General features: G+C 39.2%; 1 protein-coding gene across 1 annotated transcript in view; it reads left to right on the plus strand.

Annotated features, from left to right (window-relative positions):
* The window catches only part of TTC27 (tetratricopeptide repeat domain 27), a 197,595-nt gene that overhangs the window by 50,376 nt on the left and 125,567 nt on the right, over positions 1-21,652 (plus strand). Inside the window, exon 10 of the mRNA XM_003926820.2 lies at positions 20,683-20,796. Coding sequence (XP_003926869.1) covers positions 20,683-20,796 — 114 coding nt within the window. The remainder of the gene's footprint in view (positions 1-20,682; positions 20,797-21,652) is intronic.

Raw genomic sequence — 21,652 nt, forward strand, 5'->3', positions numbered from 1 at the left:
TATAGATAAAAAGAAGATATGAAGAAATAAAATATATACCAATTGGAAATTAGAATATAAACTACCTTTATGCATAGGTGACATGCTTATATTATAGAAAAACTCTTAAGAATGAACATGAAAGCTACTAGAACTAACAGCAAGTTCTTAGAATATAAGGTCAACATAAAAAACTCAATTACACTTATATTTACTAGCAATGAATAATTGGGAAAAGAATTTTAAAATCATTTGCAATAGTTTTAAATAAATCAAATATTTACAAATAATTACAACTAAAGTGCAAGACCTCTATGCTGAAAATGACAAAGAATATTGAGAGAAATTAAAAGTTATCTAAATAAATGGATTTACCATATCCATGGATTGGAAGGCTCAATATGTTGAATTCACAATTCTTGTAAAATTGAGCTTCAAATTAAATCCATAGAAGTGAGAATCCCAGTAGGCATTTTTTTTTCTTTGCAGAAATTGACATGCTGATTCTAAAATTCATTTGAAGGACTTCTGCTTCTGTAGTGGTTCCTTTTTTTTTTTTGAGACATAGTCTCAATCTGTTGCCCATGGCACAATCTCAGTTTACTGCAACCTCTGTCTCCTGGGCTCAAGTGATTATTCTACCTCAGCCTCCTGTGCAGCTGGGACTACAGGTGCACACCAGCATGCCTGGCTAATTTTTTTGTATTTTTGGTAGAGATGGAGTTTTACCATGTTACTCAGGGTGGTCTTGAACTCCTGGGCTCAAGTGATTTCCCTGCCTCAGCCTCCCAAATTGCTGGGATTACAGGCGTGAGCCACCACACCTGGCTGCTTCTATAGTGGTTCTGATTGGAAACTATCCTTCCGCAGAAAAAAATGACCAACTGTGGGCAAAATAAACAACAAAAAACCCAACTACCTGGTGAAACTGGGGAATGATCAAAGGTAGAAAGATTCAAGTGATTCTTGTGCCTCAACCTCCCAAGTAGCTGGGATTACAGGCATTCACCACCACACCTGTCTAGGTTTTCTATTTTTAGTAGAGGTGGTGTTTCACCATGTTGACCAGGCTGATCTCAAACTCCTGACCTCAAAATGATCTGCCTGCCTTGGCCCCCAAGTGATGGGATTTCAGGTGTGAGCCACCATGCCCTGCCTTGTTTTCATATTTCTATCGTGTGACTAGATCTCAGTGTGTTACATGCAGTGTGTCACCTAGTGACATTGGATGATTTTCCTATTTTCATGATTCTATCCTGTGAGTAGATCCTAATTTGTTACATGCAGGGTAATTAAAACTTGCATAGCAGTTAAGCTGTCTTTATAAGTATGTTCGGGTTACTGTGGCTGCTGGAATGTGAGGGAGGGCATCTCATAAAGGAGAGACTAATGGATAAGGACTCTTACATTCTATATATAAATGTTATCCTGGCTCTTCCTTAAGCCATGCAAATATGTGTAGGGCATACTCTAAACAACTCAGCTAAGGATAAAGTCAGATGAGATTTGAGCAGTTAACCCAGGAGACTATGTGTGCAGGTTCAGTCAAAACAAATTTTGTGGGGGTTTTCATTTTGTTTTGAGACAGGGTCTTTTTCTGTTACTGCAGCTGCAGTGCAGGGGCATGGTTGTAATCACTGCAGCCTTGAATTCCTGGGTTGAAGTGATTCTCCTGTCTCAGCTTCCCAAGTAGTTGGGACTACAGGCATGTACCATCACAGTCTGGCTAGTTTGTAGAGACAGGGTTTTGTAATGTTGCTCAGGCTGGTCTTGAACTCGTGGGCTTGAGAGATCCTTCCATTTCAGCCTCCTGAGTAACTGGGACTACAGGTATTTGACACCATGTCTGGCTATGTGTGTTTTTAAAGAGGCTAATACTTTAGAACAATATAATTAAATTCAGTTTTCAGAACATAACATTCACAATTTATAGGATACCCTCCAGAGTTGCTCAGCAAATAGGAATGAAGAAAATGTGTACTATTCTCAAGAGAAAAGAGTCTATGGATTCTGATGTTAAGATGACCTGGATGTTGGAATTAGCAGACAATTTTTTTAAAAAGCTTAGTGGTATAACGGAAAACTGTGCTTAGTGGTATAAAGGAAAAATGCTGGTAATGGTCAAAAATAAAGGAATTTGTAGAGAAAAAGGATACATTATACAAGGGGAAAGACCACTGCAAATGCCTTTAACTTCTCATCCAAAACTATGAAGGGCAGAGGCAGTGGAACATCTTTTTTTGAGACAGAGTCCCCGTCTGTTGCCTAGGCTGGAGTGCCATGGCGAGATCTCAGCTCACTGCAACCTCCGCCTCCCAGATTCAAGCAATTCTCCTGCCTCAGCCTCCTGAGTAGCTGGGACTACAGACGCATGCCACGACACCTGACTAATTTTTTTGTATTTTTAATAGAGATAGAATTTCACCGTGTTAGCCAGGATGGTCTCGTTCTCCTGACCTTGTGATCCACTTGCTTCGGCCTCCCAAAGTGCTGGGATTACAGGCATGATCCACCATGTGCTCAGCCTAATTTTCCACTATTATAGGTTGTGGAAATTAAAGATATTGTTATTCTAGAGCAGGCGTCCCCAAACTACAGCCCGGGGGCCGCATGCGGCCCCCTGAGGCCATTTATCCGGCCCCCTGCTGCACTTCAGGAAGGGGCACCTCTTTCATTGGTGGTCAGTGAGAGGAGCACGGTATGTGGCGGCCCTCCAACGGTCTGAGGGACAGTGAACTGGTCCCCTGTGTAAAAAGTTTGGGGACGCCTGTTCTAGAGCAACCACTTAAAAATGCAAAGGCATCTGGCTAAAAATCCAGTAAGAAGTCAAAGTGACAACCTAAAATATATTCAGATCATCTAAAAAGAAGGCAGAAAAAGCAGCATAATGGAACAACAACAAAAAAGGGTAAAACGGTATATCTAAACCCAGCCATATCAGTAATTATGTTAAATGCTTATGGATAAATACTCCAAATAAAAGTCAAACATTGATAATGGAATTAAAAAGCAAGACACAGCTAAATGCTTCCAAGAAGAGATGTACTTTAAATGTACTTTAAATGTAAAGACTCAGATGAGTTGACAATAAATGGATGGAAACTATTATCCCATGAAAACACTAAATATAAAAAGTCTAGATTTGCTAAATTAATGTAAAGTAAAATAGGTTTCATTACAAAGAATATTTCCGGGGACAGGGAAGACCACTTTACAATAAAAGGAATATTTTAAAAAATATAATAAAAGGAATGTTTACCAGGAAGACATGATGATTATAAATGTGTATGTATCTAGTAATGGCTACACAGTATATGGAAACAAAAATGGATAGAACTAAACTGAAAAATAGGCAATGTCACAATCATGGTTGAATATTTTAACACCTCTGTCAGCAATTGTTAGAACAGCTTGGCAAACAGCAAGTAAGTAAATAGGTAAATTGGATAAACATTATCAGCCATTTTCACTTAATTGATGTTTATGGAGTACACTTGAAATACGTGGTCTTTTCAAATGCATGTGGTGAGTGCAGCAAGACCATATACTGAGACATAAAACAAATCTCCATAAATGAAAGAACAAATGTACAAATTAAGAAGTTGATGACATATAGTACCTAGTTTTTTCCACAATTGAATTAAATGACATAAGTTACTATTTGATATCTAGAAAAACCCCAGATGTTTGTAAACCAAACAACTAAACTGCATATTTTATCCATGGACCAAAGAAGAAAACACAGAAGAAATTTATATGTGGAGGTTAGTTGTGAAGTTAAATCATTGATCCCAATGTCACAGAATTTTTCTCCTATGTTTTCTTCAAGCAAAATTGTAACATTGGGTAGTGAAGAAATTTTAGCTAGGACACTAAGTACATGAACCATAAAAGAAAAAGAGTGATAAATTGGACTTTATTAACATTAGAACCTTCTGCTCTTTGAAGACATTAAGAAAATGAAACACCAGCCGTAGACTAGGAGAAAATATTTATACTGCACGTATCTCACAGAAGACTTTTACTTAGGATAAAGACCCCTTTCAACTCAATAATAGTAGAAACCAACCAATTAAATATGGACACAATATTTGAACAGACACTTGAACAAAGATATATACGTGACCAAGAAGTGCTTGAAAGATGTGTGATATCATTAGTCATCAGGGAAATGCAAATTAAAACCACAAGATACCACTATACATTACTGAAAAGACTTACATAACACCGTGTAGGGCAGTTGGAACTCTCGTACAATGCTGGTGGTAATGTAAAATGGCACAACCACTTTGGAACACAGGTTGGCATTTTCTCATAAAATTAATCATCAATTATATCTCTAGGTATTTAGCTATGAGAAATGAAAGTATATGTCCTCACAAAGAGTTGTACACAAATACTCATGGCTGTTTTATCCATAATAGCTTAAAACTGTAAATAACCCAAATGTCCATCAACAAATGATAAGCTGCTGTGTATCCCTCTGATTAAATAATACTCAACATAAAAAACAAAAAAATAAAAAATAAAAACAACAAAAAAGAAATAATGCTCAACAATAAGAAGTTATGAAATACGGATAAATGCAACAGCATGGATGAATTTCAGACACATTATTATAAGTTAGAGAAGCCAGGCTATTTCCTGGATAGTGGCTCTTGCCTGTAATCCCAGCATTTTGGGAGGCTGAGGTGGGAGGATCACAAGGTCATGAGTTCGAGACCAGCCTGGCCAATATGGTGAAACCCCATCTCTACTAAAAAATACATAAATTAGCCAGGAGTGGTGGTGTGTGCCTGTAGTGCCAGCTACTTGGGAGTCTGAGGCAGGAGAATTACTTGAATCCGGGAGGCAGAGTTGCAGTGACCCAAGATTGCGCCACTGCACTCTAGCCTGGGTGACAGAGTTACACTCTGCCTCAAAAAAAAAAAAAAAAAAAAAGGTATGATTTTATTTAATGGAAATTCTAGAATAGCAAAACTACATTGTAATGACAGAAGATAGATCACAGACTGATTACAAAATGTTGCAAGGGAACATTTTAGGATGATGGGAAATTTGATTTAATAGTGGTTATATAGGTGTATACATTTGTCAAAACAGGTCACAGTACTGAATATGGATTTTATTTGTCTGACATATACTTCACTAAAGGGAAGGATTTACATGTGTTATTTAGAGCTGTACTATTTAAGATTAATATAGATTTGAGTTTCAATATTGATTATACTATGCCACCGTTTTCAGAAGTACAACCCACAAACTATTCAACTTACCTAATTATTAAGTGGAAGAAATGTAGGAGAACAAATTCCTAGTAGGAAATTGCTTAATGTTTACTGAGAACCAAATTGCTTAGTGTTGGCTGGGAGACTCCCACCCAGGCAGGCCGAAGGTATTACAAGGCAGTGAGAGGCAGACCCAGATGGCCAACAGAGTGGATCTCTGCTGGGGAACCAACAGCCTGAGAGCCTCTGGGGCTTGCAGCTCTCCAGACTGAAGGCCCTGAGCAGAGATTCGTCCACGTATTTATTTGCTCTGTAACAGGTGATTCTTATTAATACACAGGTGTTTTACATATACACATAACTCAGGCATATACCAAGTAGACAGCTGCAACCTGCCTACCACTAATTGCAAACTACAAGGTATCCTCCACAAAGGAGCCACGGGGGCAGGGTGAACTTAATGTTTCTCAGTAAGTGTTCATATTCATTATGAAGTTTACTACTTTCTTAAGGCAAAATCAAGCTAGTTTTCCCCAAATGTTTTTGGAAACCTGCATGCAAAATAAACCTCAAATTTAATGGGAGGAATATATTGTTTAGAGCTTGAATTGGGGGCACTTTTGACCCTTCGCATTTAACACAGATTATTGATACTGAAAAAATATTTGTTGAATTTTTTCCCCTTTGTGATTGAGAGTCAACAAAAACAGAAAGATAGCTAGGATGAATATAAAATCTTAAGATTTCTTAACACATGACACTTGTATATAGAATGGCATAGGTAATTGAAATAAAGTGAAGTATTAATGTATGATTTCAAGCAACTTGTGTTAATATAAAAGTAGCTAATTAGTAGAAATTAAGTCTGTAAATGCTGTTTTAAGTAGAATCTATATCTGGTGTGGAAAGTAAACTATTGGTCATGTGGCAAAATGTTAAAATTTGAGGAATTTTGGTGAAGGATATACAGTAAGCCCTCACTTAAGGTCACCATAAGTAGATTTTTGGAAAGTGACTTGAATTGAGACAGTGTACAGCGGGTCCTCGAGTAACATTGCTTGCTTTAATGATCATGAGGAAAAAAACATGGTTTTGTTATAGAACATTTGGCTTAAAGTCTCCTGAATGCAGAAGGTTTTTCTTTTTTGAGGAAGCCAAGTGACCAACAGATTGATCTCTGCTGTCTTTGCTATATGAAAATTTGCATAGCAGAGAGAGTTTAAAAGCTTAATGACAGAAGATCCAGTTTTAAAATTTGTCAAGCATGCTACTAGATATTGTGGAAAAAATAAAGGCATAAAGCAAGTCATGGAATTTTTAATTTAACCCAGATTAGATAAATTTATGAAACTGTACTTAGCAATACTAGACAGTTTAAGCTACAAATTGATAGCACAGATAAAGATATCCCTTAGCTGCTTAGAAAGGAAGAAAATATTCAGGACTGAGCAGTCAAAGGGAGGACTTGAGTTGCTTTGTTCACTAAGGGAGGACTTGAGTTGTAGCTTGAACAGCAGATAATGATGTTTAGACGGAGTGATACAGCAAAGCAAAGGCAAGGATGTGGGAGAATTTAAGTTGTATCTGGGTCCATTTGTTCAGAGTAAGACTTTGGGAAAATAGATGTGAGAAAGTTTTTAAATGACCTACCAAGCAAGGATAGTGGATTTGGGCTGCTGTTCCACTTCTACTGGGAACTATTTATAGATTAAACTTGGAATTTTAAGCTTATTGTCATTTGGTACTGATTTCAGAAATGAATGCTCTTTTAAGTAGATCATTAAAAAGCGGGGACAGTTCTTCTTTTTATAGTATTTCTTTGTTCCTTGCCTTGGAAGGTCAGCATGACCTGGGTGGGCATCATCCGATTTGGCTTTAGTGTAGCCAAACAGTCATGCACAAGGAGAGCTCTGAGCTGCTTTGATTTATGTATGGAAAAAACAGCTATCTAAAAGCACCTTCATGTTTAAAGGAGTAGCCTGATTGTTTGTCATTTGAAGGGATCGTAGTGACCTTTGGAAGAACGTTATTTGAAATGTGCAGTGTTAAGAATGAAAAGGAAATTTGTTTTGATTAGAAACAACACTCTAGATCCTCTTTGATGGTGGTACGGATTTTTCTTTCTTTTTTTATTTATTTATTTTATTGCATTTTAGGTTTTGGGGTACATGTGAAGAACATGCAAGATTGTTGCATAGGTACACACGTGGCAGTGTGATTTGCTGCCTTCTTCCCCTTCACCTATATCTGGCATTTCTCCCCATGCTATCTCTCCCCAACTCCCCACCCCCCGCTGTCCCTCCCCTATTTCCCCCAACAGACCCCAGTGTGTAGTGCTCCCCTCCCTGTGTCCATGTGTTCTCATTGTTCAACACCCACCTATGAGTAAGAACATGTGGCTGATTTTCTGCTCTTGTGTCAGTTTGCTGAGAATGATGGTTTCCAGGTTCATCCATGTCCCTACAAAGGACACAAACTCATCATTTTTGATGGCTGCATAATATTCCATGGTGTATGTGTGCCACATTTTCCCTGTCCAGTCTATCATCGATGGGCATTTGGGTTGGTTCCAGGTCTTTGCTATTGTAAACAGTGCTGCAGTGAACATTCGTTTGCATGTGTCCTTATAGTAGAACGATTTATAATCCTTTGGATATATACCCAGTAATGGGATTGCTGGGTCAAATGGAATTTCTTTTTCTAGGTCCTTGAGGAATCAGGTAGTACAGATTTTTCTTTGCTATTTTTCTGGGGAATGGGGGAAATGCACGTAACAGTGGGAAATTGCTAGCTGAATAAAATAGTAAGTCCCTCGTATGTATGTATATAACTTGTCATCATATGAATATTTACTTTTTTTTTTTTTTTTTTTTTTTTTTGAGGGTCTCGTTCTGTTGCCCAGGCTGGAATGCAATGGTGCAATCTCAGCTCTCTGCAACCTCCGCCTCCTAGGCTCAAGTGATTCTCCTGCCTCAGCCTCTTGAATAGCTGGGATTACAGGCACACACCACCGCACTCAGCTAATTTTTGTGTTTTTAGTTAGAGACAGTATTTCACCATGTTGCCCAGGCTAATCTTGAGCTCCTGACCTCAGGTGATAAACCTTGCTCGGCCTCCCAAAGGTCTGGGATTACAGGCGTGAGCTACCATGCCCAGCCCCACTTTTTTTTTTTTTTTTTTTTTTCTTTTTAGACAGAGTTTTGCTCTTGTTACCCAGGCTGGAGTGCAATGGTGAGATCTCGGCTCACTGCAACCTCCACCTCCTGGGTTCAAGTGATTCTTCTGCCTCAGCCACTCAGTTAGCTGGGATTACAGGTGTGTGCCACCATGCCCAGGTAATTTGTATTTTTAATAAGAGTTGTGTGTTCACGCTGTTGATCAGGCTGGTCTTGAACTCCTGACCTCAAGTGATCCACCTACCTTACCTCAACCTCCCAAAGTGCTGGGATTACAGGTGTGAGCTACTGCAACCACCAAAAATTTACTTTTTAGTGTGAATTGAAGTGATATTCACTGACCTTTACATTTCAGGCAGCCAGCTGAGTTTCCTCAGATGTTAGTATGAGTCTGAGCATCAGCTCAGGTGATACATCTTTAAGTGCTAAGTTCCCACTAAGGTTTGCAGAGCAGCATCTCTTAATCTTTAGTGAATGCCTCCATTTTGTTCTCAAAATATCCTCTTACACACCTTATCAACAATTGCTGAAGTGAATTGATTCTTTAATTTATAAAACATTATAACTATAAATAAAAGAAATATACTGGAGTTTATTTCAGTATTCACAAATCAGAAAAATATTAAAAGCATATGAAAAAATTATATTCTTGTAAAAGTTTACTGGCTCAGTGGGTCATCTTTTATGGATTTTGGTCAATGAGAGGTAAGAAATGAAAGAACTTTTCTTAAGATAGGCATATAAATGTTATCACTCGTAAGTGGTTTCTGGCCTTTGTTTTGATGTGTAAAAGTAGTGGAAATTCCATTTCATGGGTAAGTACATGGATGCAAATGGCATGAGGTTCTTCAGCAGTGTCCTAATTCTGAAAGTGGGGACTTTCTTTTTTAATTCTTTAATTTGTGTGTGGAGATGGGTCTGCCCATGTCGCTCAGGCTGGTCTTGAATTCCTGGGCTCAAGTGATCTGCCCATCTCGGCCTCCCACAGTCCTAGGATTACAGGTGTGAGCAACCACACCCAGCCATGAGGTGGGGGATTTTTTTAATAGACTAACTTTCTTAGGGTTCTTTTTCAAACCCCATTTGGATTTTTAGCCAAATACTTATAATTTAGTGAGCTGATATTTCATCAATTACCACAGTTTATAGAATCCATGGTTTAAAATAAGACAGCATTTACAACTATGTAATTCCACATGAAGTACCTAGAGTAGTCAAAATTCATGGAGCCAAAAAGCAGAACTGGTTGCTAGGTGCTGGAGGAAGGGGGATTAGGAGTTGTTTAATGTGTATAGAGCAGGCATCCCCAAACTACAGCCCGCGGGCCGCATGCAGCCCCCTGAGGCCATTTATCCGGCCCCCTGCCGCACTTCAGGAAGGGGCACCTCTTTCATTGGTGGTCAGTGAGGAGCACAGTATGTGGCGGCCCTCCAACGGTCTGAGGGACAGTGAACTGGCCCCCTGTGTAAAAAGTTTGGGGACGCCTGGTATAGAGTTTCAGCTGTGATGAAAAGAGTTCTGGAGATTGGTTGTACAACAATGGGAATGTACTTAACATTACTGCACTGTGTTTAAAAATTGTTAAGATGGTACATTTTGTTATATGTATTTTATCACAATTTTTAAAAATTAAAAAGAGAAAAGCAGCATTTGTAATAGTATAAAAAAAAAAAAAAACCATCAAATTCCTAAGAATAAACCTATCAAAAGATTTACAAGATCTCTATGCTAAAAGTCTGGCTGGGCACAGTGGCTCACACCTCTAATCGCAGCACTTTGGGAGGCCGAAGTGGGCAGTCACTTGAGGTCAGAAATTCAAGACCAGCCTGGCCAACATGGTAAAACTCTGTCTCTTCTTAAAAAAAAAAATGAGCCACGTGTAGTCGTGCATGCTTGTAATCCCATTTACTTGGGAGGCTGAGAATCACTTGAACCCAGGAGGTGGAGGTTGCAGTGAGCTGAGATTGAGCCACTGTACTCCAGCCTGGATAACAGCCTGTCTAAAAAAAAAAAAATCTGTAAAACATAATTAAGAGAAATTAATGAAGATGTAAATAAATGGAGGGATATGTCTTGTTCATGGAGGACCTCATGTTTTAAAATTTCAAGTCTTTCCAAATTAATCTACATTAATTAATGCAATCCATAACAAAGTCCCAGCCATTTGAATTTGTATTTATTGTTTCTGTTGTTTTTTTGTGGAACTAAAAGCTGACTTTGAAATTCATATGGAAATTCAGAGGACTAAGGATATAGCAGTCTTGAGGAACAGAGCTGGAGGAGAGGACTTCTGTGACCAGACAGCAAGACCTATTTTACTGAGACCAGCTCGGCCATACAGGCCCCCACCCAGGTGGCACTGAAGGCATTGAGAAGCAGACTCCCAGATAGAACCGCAAAGTGGGACTATCCGGGGCCAACAGCCTTCCGAGCTGAGAGCCTCAGGGGCTGACAGCATTCTGGGCTGAAAGCCTCAAGCAGACGCTGACCCACATAGTTATTTTCTCTGAACAGGTGATTATTATTAACAAACAGGTGTTTAGTGTTTTCTCATAGAATAAAAATAAACTAGGTAGGCAGCTGGTGCCTGCTCACCACTGATCACAGACAAACTAAAAAGTATTCTCCACGAGGGAGCCACAGGGGCAGGGTCACATATCCCGTGCTTTAAAGAATTGTTTTAACTGTTGTATGATATACTGTCTTGCTACTTTAGAATGCCCCAAGTAGTTTTCCACTTGGCGGGGGACAAGGGGCGGCTAGGTTTTCCTTGTCATTCTTAGCAAACAATATATTTTATCTTACATTCAGCATTTCTCAGCAGTCATACACTCAGCATCTCTCGACACTGTTTTAAGACAGTGCTCATCAAATTGGAGGCCTTGGACTAGCAGAATCATGTCACCTGGGAGCTTGTTCCAAATGGAAGTTCTCTGGCTCCACCCTAAACCCTATTCAATCAGAACCTTTGAGGTTGGAGCCAAGAACTCAATGTTTTAACAAGCTCTTTAGGTTGTTTTTATGCTCTTTAAGACACATAATTAAGAAAACAGAATTAAGAAATTTTGACACAAGGAAATAGAAATCAACCAATAGTCCAGAAACAGATCCATACATATATAGTTCATCTGATTTATGGCAAAGGTGGAGTTGCAATACAGTGAGAAAGGATAAGCTTTTCAGTAAATACTACTAGATAATTTATATATCTATTAGGAAACATGGGCGTCTTACCTCTATATCATACTGTATATAAAACACGATTCCAAGTAGATCAAAATATCTAAAAGTGAAAAGCAAAACTATAAAGCTCTTAGAGGATGAATGTAGGAGAACATCTCTGAGCCCTCAGGACAGTGAAACAGAACCGTAAAGCTCTAACAAAACAAAAAAATGACACGCTGGGCCATCGTTAGTACTGCTTTTTATGAAAAGATACCGTTACTGTTGTAAAGCACTTGGACCAGTGCCTGACCAGCACATAGAATGTGCTATATAAGTGTCTATTAAGTAAAAATAAATAACCAGCAAAACCAGGAAACTTGTATCCATAACAAAATTCTGATTAGAGCCACTGTTGTAGAGGCTTTTGCGGTTCAGTAGTTAATACATTTACTTCAGAACAAGATGCTAACGCTGTGTCAGCTGTTTGGTAATCTCTGTTATTTAGGACCAGTTTTAGAGCAAACTGTTAAGAAATTTTCATAGCATTTCTGACAAATGAGTGTGAATTATCGGAATAAAAGTATGAATTATAAGAATTGGCAACATGTAGTATTTTATATCTTCATAAAAATGTGTCCTTTGGGAGAAATGAATAAAAATAAAGTGTTTACTATAATTAACTATATAGAAACATATCAGAGCCTTTCATGTGCTAAAATAACCCAGCTTTTGGGAAAAAAAAATTCTGAAATTTGGCAGCATTCTATATATGCATACTGGATGCTTCACATAAAATATTAGTAGCCAGGCCTGGTGGCTCATGCCTGTAATCTCAGCACTTTGGGAGGCCAAGACAGGAGGATCACTTGAGGCCAGGAGTTTGAGACCAATGTGGGTACCATTGTAAGATCTGTCTCTATTCAAATAAAATTATTAGTAATGAAATATTAGTTTGGGTATAATTATATTTCTGTCTTTTTTTATATTTCTGTCTTTATATGTTCTGTTTATGTTTTTAGCAGTACTAAATTTGAATGTAAGATTGCTCTCTCTCTTATATAAAAATTTATATAAATACATAAATTTTTTTTTTTTTTTTTTTTTTTTTTTTTGAGGCAGAGTCTTGCTCTCTTACCCAAGCTGAAGTGCAATGGTATGAACATGGCTCACTGCAGCCTGGATCTCCAGGTCTCAAGCAGTCTTCCTGCCTCAGCCTGTCAGGTAGCTGGTACAAGAGGCATGCAGTGCCATGCCTGGTTAATTTTTTATTTCTTTTTTATTTTTTCTAGAGACAGAATCTTTTGCTTTGTTGCTTAGGCTGATCTCAAACTCTCGGGCTCAAGCAATCCTCCTGTCTTGGCCTCCCAAAGGGCTGGGATTACAAGTGTGAGCCACTACGCCCAGGCTGCTTTGTCTTTTTAAGGATTTTAACAGTAATGGTTTTGTAAAATACATGCTTTTTTACATACATAACACAAAATGTACTGTCTTAGCCATTTTTTAAGGATACAGTTCAGTGGCCTTAAGTATATTCACAGTGTTGTATAACCATCAGTATTATCCATTTGCAGAACTTTTTCGGCTTCCTAAACTCTGTACTCATTAAACAATAACTCCCTATCTCCCCTCCCTTTAGCCCTTGCAGCTGTCATTTTGCTTTCTATCTCTATGAGTTTGACTACTCTACGTACCTTATTTAAGGGGAATCATAAAATATTTGTTCTTTTTTAAGCCAGGCAAGGTGGCTCAGGCCTATAATCTCAGCACTTGGGAGGCTGAGACAGGTGGATTACCTGAGGTCAAGAGTTTGAGACCAGTGTGGCTAACATGGTGAAACCCTATCTCTACTAAAAATACAAAAAATTAGCTGGCATGGTGGTGGGCACCTGTGGTCCCAGCTACTCGGGAGGCTGAGGCAGGAGAATCACTTGAACCTGGGAGGCAGAGGTTGCAGTGAGTCAAGATGGTGCCATTGCACTCCAGCCTGGGCAACAAGAGCAAAATTCAAAAAATGAGATAAAAAATAAATAAATAAATAAATAAATAAATAAATAAATAAATAAATAAAAGTATGACAATTATCAGGGCATGGTTGCATGCACCTGTAATCCCAGCTACTTGGGAGGCTGAGGCAGGATAATTGCTTGAACCTGGGAGTCAGAGGTTGCCGTGAGCTGAAATTGTGCCATTGCACTCCAGGCTGGGCAACAGAGCGACACTCCACCTCAAAAAAAAAAAAAAGGTTCTTTTGTGACTGACCGGCTTCACTCAGCATGGTGTCCTCAAGGTTCCTCTGTGTTTGTGTATCAGAATGCTATTCCTTTTTAAAGCAGAATGTTACTCTGTTGTTTCTATACCACATTTTTGTGTTTTTAAAGTTTTTATTTAATTTTTATTCTCTGAGACAGAACCTTACTCTGTCATCCAGACTGGAGTGCAATGGAGTAATCTCAGCTCACTGCAACCTCTGCCTCCCAGGTTCAAGCAATTCTCCTGCCTCAGTCTCATGAGTTGCTGGGATTGCAGACACCCACCACCATGCCCAGCTAATTTTTTTGTGTGTGTTTTTAGTAGAGAAGGGGCTTTTGCCATGTTTTCGAGGCTGGTTTCAAACTACTGACCTCAAGTGTTCTGCCTGCCTCTGCCTCCCAAAGTGTTAGGATTATTATTATTTTTTTTGAAGATGGAGTCTTACTCTGTTGCCCAGGCTGGAGTGCAGTGGCACTATTTCGGCTCACTGCAACCTCCACCTTGCAAGTTCAAGCAATTCTCCTGCCCCAGCCTCCTGAGTAGCTGGGATTACAGGTGTGCACCACCACGCCCAGCTGATTTTTGTATTTTTAGTAGTGACGGGATTTCACCATGTTGGCCTGGCTGGTCTCGAACTCCTGACCTCACTTGATCAACCCACCTCGGCCTCCCAAAGTGCTAGGACTATAGGTGCGAGCCACCACATCCGGCCAACCTATAGCATTATTTAGCATCCATTTCTTAAGAAACATTTGAGTTGTTTTTTCTTTTGGCTATGTTTATAATGCTGCCGTGAATATTGGTGTACAAATATCTGACTTCAATTCTTTCAGGCATAGCCCAGAAATGGAATTGCTGAATCATGGTGGTAATATTATATTTAGTTTGGAGAGGATTTTTTCTGATGCCTGGATTTACTTTTTTTATGCAAAGATAGCATAAAGTGTCTTCTATAGAATATAGAGTAGTCACTAAAAATTTTACAGTTCCTGTTATTCTCTGATGTATTTTGTTTTCCACTCACAGAAATAGGGGGTAGCAGTTGGGCATGGTGGCTCACACCTATAATCCTAGCACTTTGGGAGGCCAAGGTAGACTCACTGCTTGAGCCCAGGAGTTTGAGACCAGCCTGGGTGAAACCCTGTCTCTATAGAAAATTTAAAAAATTAGCCAGGTGTGGTGGCAAGTATCTGTAGACCCAGCTACCTAGGAGGCTGAGGCAGGGGAATCACTTGAGCTTGGGAGGCAGAGGTTGCAGTGAGCCAAGATTGCACCACTGCATTCCAGCTTGGGCAACAGAGTGAGACCCTGCCTCAAAATAAAATAAAATAAAATAAAATAAAAACAAAAAGAAATAGTGGGTAGCTAGAATTCTATGGTAATAACAAATTATATCAGCTTACATTTAGGTCTATATATTCAGTCACTCATTGCCTCTTATTATCAAGGCTGAAACTCTGTGCTTATTTAACCTCTTAATATGTAAGATACCATTCCTAATCTGATGAGTTACAATTTGGTGTTTTCAACATCTTCTTTTATCTTTACCAATTTTTGGCATCTGAGCAGTTTGGCTGTTCTCAAGTACTTTTCTTACGCTTTTACTAAACAGCAAAGAAATGTGTTTGTAAGATATTTCAGTCAATATGAAGTCTGTAATAATTGCATTTTGCTTCATGTTAACTTAAAATAGAAAATAACCAAAATTCAACAAGGAAAAACATAGGGATTTGTGACCTTATTTTCCCTTCATTATTACAGAATTTTGGAGGTGGTTGGTCAACTTTTAGTCTACTTTTTTCTCTTTATGGATAAGATGTCCTTAGTCCCACAGAGCTTAATCTGCTTATTCAAGGGCACATAGATAACAGCTGAGAAGGTAGAGGAATTCAAGCTAGTTTAAGAAAAAATTAATTTTTTTTTTTTTTTTTGAAACAGAGTCTCACTCCATCACCCAGGCTGGAGTATAGTGGAATGATTTTGGCATACTGTGACCTCTGCCTCCTGGGTTTAAGCGAGTCTTGTGCCTTAGCCTCCTGAGTAGCTGGAATTGTAGGTACACACTACCATGCCCAGCTAATTGTTAGATTTAATAGAGATGGGGTTTCACCATGTTGGCCAGGCTTGTCTTGACCTCCTGACCTCAGGTGATCCACCTGCCTCAACCCCAAAATTGTCCACTGCACCAGGCCAGTAATAATCTTAATTTGTAGATTTTTACAAAACATGATAACACATTATATTAGTACCTTATTATATTATTACTTGCCGTGAAGCAAATGGAATATTATTTTTGATACAGGATCTCACTCTTGTCATCTAGGCTGGAGTGCAGTGGTGTGATCATGGGTCATTGCAGCCTTGACCAGATTCAAGTGATTCTCCCACCTCAGCCTCCTGTGTAGTTGGAACTGCTTGCATATGCCACTACACCCAGCAAATTTTATAAATTTTTTGTAGACACAGGGGCTTGCTATGCTGCCTAGACTGATTTCAAACTCCTGGTCTCAAGTGATTCTCCCACTTCAGCCTCCCAAAGTGCTGTGACTGTAGTTGAGCCGTCTCACTCAGCCATAAAGTTACTTTATTTAGCATTTGGAACATATTGTCTTAAAGAAAAAATATTTTAAATAATATTTAAGTTTCTGAGCTGCCTTACAAAAGCCTACATAAACCACAGATTGCTTAGGTCATAGTAATAAAATAAAGTTATATTTACAATGTTGTGTCCTTGGGAGAGTATGTTCCCAATTCTATCTAGCGAATGCCCAAAAAAAGAATCTATCAGGTGGATTTTCATAAGCACCAGCCACTGTTAGTTTACTTTCTGTTTCAGAACAACCAGCTTTGTACACCCCTGTCCTTAGGTAGAAGAAGAAAAAGGAAAAGTTTCTTTCTTCCTTCCTCTTTTTATCCCTTTCTTGCTGTCTACCAGACAGTATGTAAGATACCGGGAATCAAATAGTTGGAACTTCTGCCCTGGAGGAACCAAACTAGATGCAGTCATAGAGAATCACTGGGTAGAGATGGAGTCACTTAGATGTGGTGGTGGAGAAGGCTCCCCGACAAAGTGGCATTTAGGCCAAGACCTAAATGAGACAGAGCCAGCCATGTAGGTACTGGGGTGATCACTTCTCAAGTTCTAAATGGAATGGAATTAAGAGCAGTAACTCCCTGTTTGCGGGCATGGTGAAGACTGTGAATTAAATCTGTCCAGATGTATGTATAGATTACAGCTTGACCTCTCACTAGCTGGGGTTGGCCTGCTGCTTAGGTAGGTTAGATTGGTGTTCTCTGCATTGCATTCGATTGCTGAAATTTTTTTAAAATGCCATTTTCTTGTAAGTCAATAGAGCTCCATAAATCAACATATTTTCTGTTTAGTTTTCTTCTTATTTACCCAGTGTCCCATATTGTGATCATTTGTTACCTCATGGGCAGCAGTGTTTTATAAAATATGTTAAATATAGCCTATATGCAATTCCTTTCAGAAAGACTTTCTCCAGTCTATATCTCCCAGCCAAATAGACATCATTACATTCCTCAGTGATGCTAGCGATGCTATTATCCAGTTAGTTCCTTCTTTAAAGCTTTTGAAATGTCAGTCAGATTGTATCTTACTTTGAGTGAGAATGTTTTGGTTGACTTTCAGATAGAAATCTTAGGCAAGGCTTGTGTTCTCATACCAGTATAGAAAACAGTGTAACTTTGTCATTTATCTGAGGAAGATATTTCATCCCTTTGCTGTGCAAGCCTTTGGAACAACCTTTTTAAAGGTGGGTTTTAACTCTGACATGCCCATGGGCTCAGCTGGTCTGTGCACCACACCATTGTTGCTAGCAGAATGATCAGCGTGGTTGGAAGGTGAACACCGTTGCCCATGCCCATGCCAGATCAAGGGTGAGCATAAACACTGGAGGAGGGAATCTCCTGGAGGGGGCCAGATGTGCTCTTCAGTGGGTACTCTCATAGGCGTCATTAAGCTTTACTTATTTATACTTTCTCAGTGTTCACAACTCTGTGAGAGATGGGAATTGCTACTCTAATTTTAGAGAGGAGGAAAGTGAGACACCAGGGAGGTCAAGTAATTTCCCCAGGTCACTTGGTAGGGCTGGGATGCCTCTTGATCTTTGACTCCACAAACTGAACTGTTTTACAGAGCCCTTTCCTTAGCACTCTTCCCTTCTGTTATCATGGGATTATAGACGATAATCCCTTTAATAAGGTGAAAAGAAAAAGAAGGCAGTGATGCGACCCATTGTGGGTAGTGGAATCAGTTTTACACATTTACCTAATGAGAAAAATTCTTTCCTTTGAAAATTAATATTATTATTTTTTTGAGATGGAGTTTCGCTCTTGTTCCCCAGACTGGATTGCAGTGGTGCAGTCTTGGCTCACTGCAACCCCCACCTCCCAGACTCAAGCAATTCTGCTGCCTCAGCCTCCTGAGTAGTTGGGATTACAGGCGCCTGCAACCATGCCTGGCTCATTTTGTGTATTTTTAGTACAGATCCGGTTTCATCCCATTGGCCAGGCTAGTCTTGAACATCTGACCTCAGGTGATCCGCCGGCCTTAGCCTCCCAAACTGCTGGATTACAGGACTGAGCCACCACGCCTTGACTGAAAATTCTTGAGATCACATCTTATAATAAAATCTGACAAGTAGTGTTACACATTTTAAATGGTTTTTTAATGTCTTCTCTTTTGTCATTCAGTTTTATAGGACCATATGCCTCTATTTATGTTGGTAAATTCATTCTTTTTGTAGATTGAAGTTAATGGAGGCCAACCTGATAAGGTTATACATTAATCTTATAAACTGTATTTCAAGGGGAATAAAAATATTTTAATTTGCAAAGTCAGTTATAGAAGAATAAGATTAGAATGTATGTTTTATGGGGACACCCTGTCTGTTTTGTTATTCTATCCTTAGGGCCTAGTACACACTGCCCTGTAGGGAGTAGGTACTCAAGGTAATTAATAAACAAATTTCACTAAGGTTCCATTCTTCTTTTTTTTTTTTTTTTTGAGACGGAGTCTCCCTCTGTTGCCAGGCACCAGGCTGGAGTGCAGTGGCATGATCTCGGCTCACTGCAACCTCTGCTTCCTGGGTTCAAGCAGTTCTCCTGTCTCAGCCTCCCAAGTAGCTGGGACTACAGGCATGTGCCACAATACCTAGCTAATTTTTGTATTTTTAGTGGAGACGGGGTTTCATCATGTTGGCCAGGATGGTCTTGATCTCTTGACCTTGTGATGCACCTGCCTTAGCCTCCGAAAGTGCTGGGATTACAGGTGTGAGCCACGGTGCCCAGCCGGTTCCTTTCTTTTGAATCTCCTCTCTTATTCATGTATTCTTTGCCTACTCCTCTTCCTTCGCTATCTCCAAGGCTCTTTACTGAGTCCTCTTTTTACATTACTTTCTAATGTTTCCTTGGTAGTACTCTCCATGTCCAGGAAGTAATCATATCTTAATTTAGCTATTTAATTGAGCACAAGTTTTTTTGGATAAAATATTATAAAATAACATAAAGATGTTCTGAGGCTTAGGATGCTAAGTGTTAGTACCAGCTTTTGGCATTAATAAACGTGTGACATTGAGCAGGTAATTTAACCTGTTGGTGCTTCATTTTCCTCTTAATTGTAAGGAGGTTGGTCTAGATTAGAGGTTAAAAATTCAAATACCTCTAGTAGTCAGGCAGGTAATACAAATGAGTGAACTGAACTGTAAGGAGTTATAGGCCAAAGGACTTCTTGCTAACCTTTAATGAGAATTTGGAGTTATGAATGAGTTTGGTAAAAGACAAATACTTATTTTATCTTAGCCTAATAATTCTTAAAGTTGGCTACACTTGAGAATTACCTGGGGGATATTTTAAAAAACACTGATGCCAACCTGGGCAACATAGGGAGATCCTGCCTCTATAAAAAATAAAATAAATTAGACAGGCATGGTGGTGCAGGCCTGTGGTCCAAGCTATTCCGGTAGCTGAGTTGGGAGGATTGCATGAGCCCTGGAAGTCGAAGCTGTAGCTTGCTGTGATCATGCCACCACACTTGAGCCTCGGTGGCAGAGTGAGACTCTGTCTCAAAAATAAACAGCCGCCAAAGCTGACGCCCAAATCCTGCTCTCAGAGATCTGGTGTACCTTTAAAAACCAAGCTTCCCAGGTGCCTCTAATGAGTAGTGAGATTTTTTTTCAGTGATTAATTGTACTCTAAGATGTTTTCCACCTGACTTTTTGAAAGAAGAGAAGGACCAAGGATGGCATCAACTTCCAGATAAATAAACAGGTCTTTCTCCTTTATTTGTAGTAATCTTTACTGAAAGTAATTGTTGTGAATGATCACCTAGAGACAATATCAAGTTCCATGTTGTCATCAAAGAGAGTTTAAATTGTGCTGATTATACCAAGCAGTCCCTGTTTATCATAGTACATTTTGTCCTTGTTTTCACTTATCCAGTACTTTCACTTTGTTTCCCACTACATTTGTGATCATATTGGATGGTTTCTACTATATTCTCTGAGTGATGGTGGTCACAGCTTTTTCTGGGGTTGGATTTCAGTATGTTTCAGTATGTGCATATTTGGTTTTGATATAGGCCAGTCTTTGTTAAGAGGCCCCCTCTAGGAATGCATTTTCATTAAAATTGGAGACTCCCTACCCTAGCAAATGCCAGAAAGCATTCTCATATGTTTTAGAATGATTTCTGTAATACAAATTGAGAAAAAGAGAACTTTTAGTCTTTGAAATGGAAAGATTTTCAAATCTGTGTTTAAGTGTACCCTGATATTTTTGGAAGAATTAGTTTTGTCCTATCAGAATGGGATCACCTACCTTTCTCTTTTCTCTGTTTTTTTTTTCTTTCCTCCCCCTTCTATCAGTGTTTGCTTTCACAACCAAAATTCTGGGCCATTCAGACATCAGCCTTGATCCTCCGGACAAAACTTGAGAGAGGAAGTACGCGTCGAGTGGAACGGGCAATGAGGCAGACACAGGTAGGAACTACCGTGGCAATTTGTGTGTTTCTTCCAACTCTTTAGTGCTATCAATAAGCATACATGTTTGCTATAAATAAAAGAATGAGATGGCTTACATTTTACTCAAATAATTTGTTAATGTTTAGAGAATAAGTTCTATAATTTAATTTATTGGTTCCAAAGCTGAGCTCTGTGACTTAGCAGCTCTGTGAACTCAGTATTTAACCTCTCCAAACCTCATTTTCATCACCTGTAAGATGGGTTAATAACAATAGCACTTAGACCGCCGCAGTGGTTCACTCCTATCATCCCAGCACTTTGGGAGGCCAATGTGGGTGGATCACGAGGTCTGGAATTTGAGACCAGCCTGGCCAACATGGCAAAACCCCATCTCTACTAAAGATACAAAAATTAGCCGGGCATAGTGGCGGGCAGTTGTAATCCCAGATACTCAGGAGGCTGAGGCAGGAGAATTGCTTGAACCCAGGAGGCATAGGTTGCAGTGAGCCGAGATCGTGCCACTGCACTCCAGCCTGGGTGACAAGAGCAAGACTCCATCTCAAAGTAATAATAATAATAGCACTTACAGGTTTATGGTGAGCATTAACAGAGACAATATAATTGATAAATAAAGATATGCAGTCTCATAGGTATGGGTTATATAAAGAAATAAAATTCATCCTGATGCAAAAATATTCACTAATGAACTAACCACACGTAAGATTAATCCATATTCAGGTACTGTTCTTCATTTAGTGCTAAAGTTTATTCCTATCCAATGAGTCAATAACATTTAGTCTCTTTTACACGTTTTCTCATAAACCATCGGTGATGCAAATTTATTACCAAGAAAAATGGAAAATCTTGCAATAGA

Source organism: Saimiri boliviensis, chromosome 1 (assembly GCF_048565385.1).
Source record: "Saimiri boliviensis isolate mSaiBol1 chromosome 1, mSaiBol1.pri, whole genome shotgun sequence".
In the NCBI taxonomy this organism is placed as follows: domain Eukaryota; kingdom Metazoa; phylum Chordata; class Mammalia; order Primates; family Cebidae; genus Saimiri; species Saimiri boliviensis.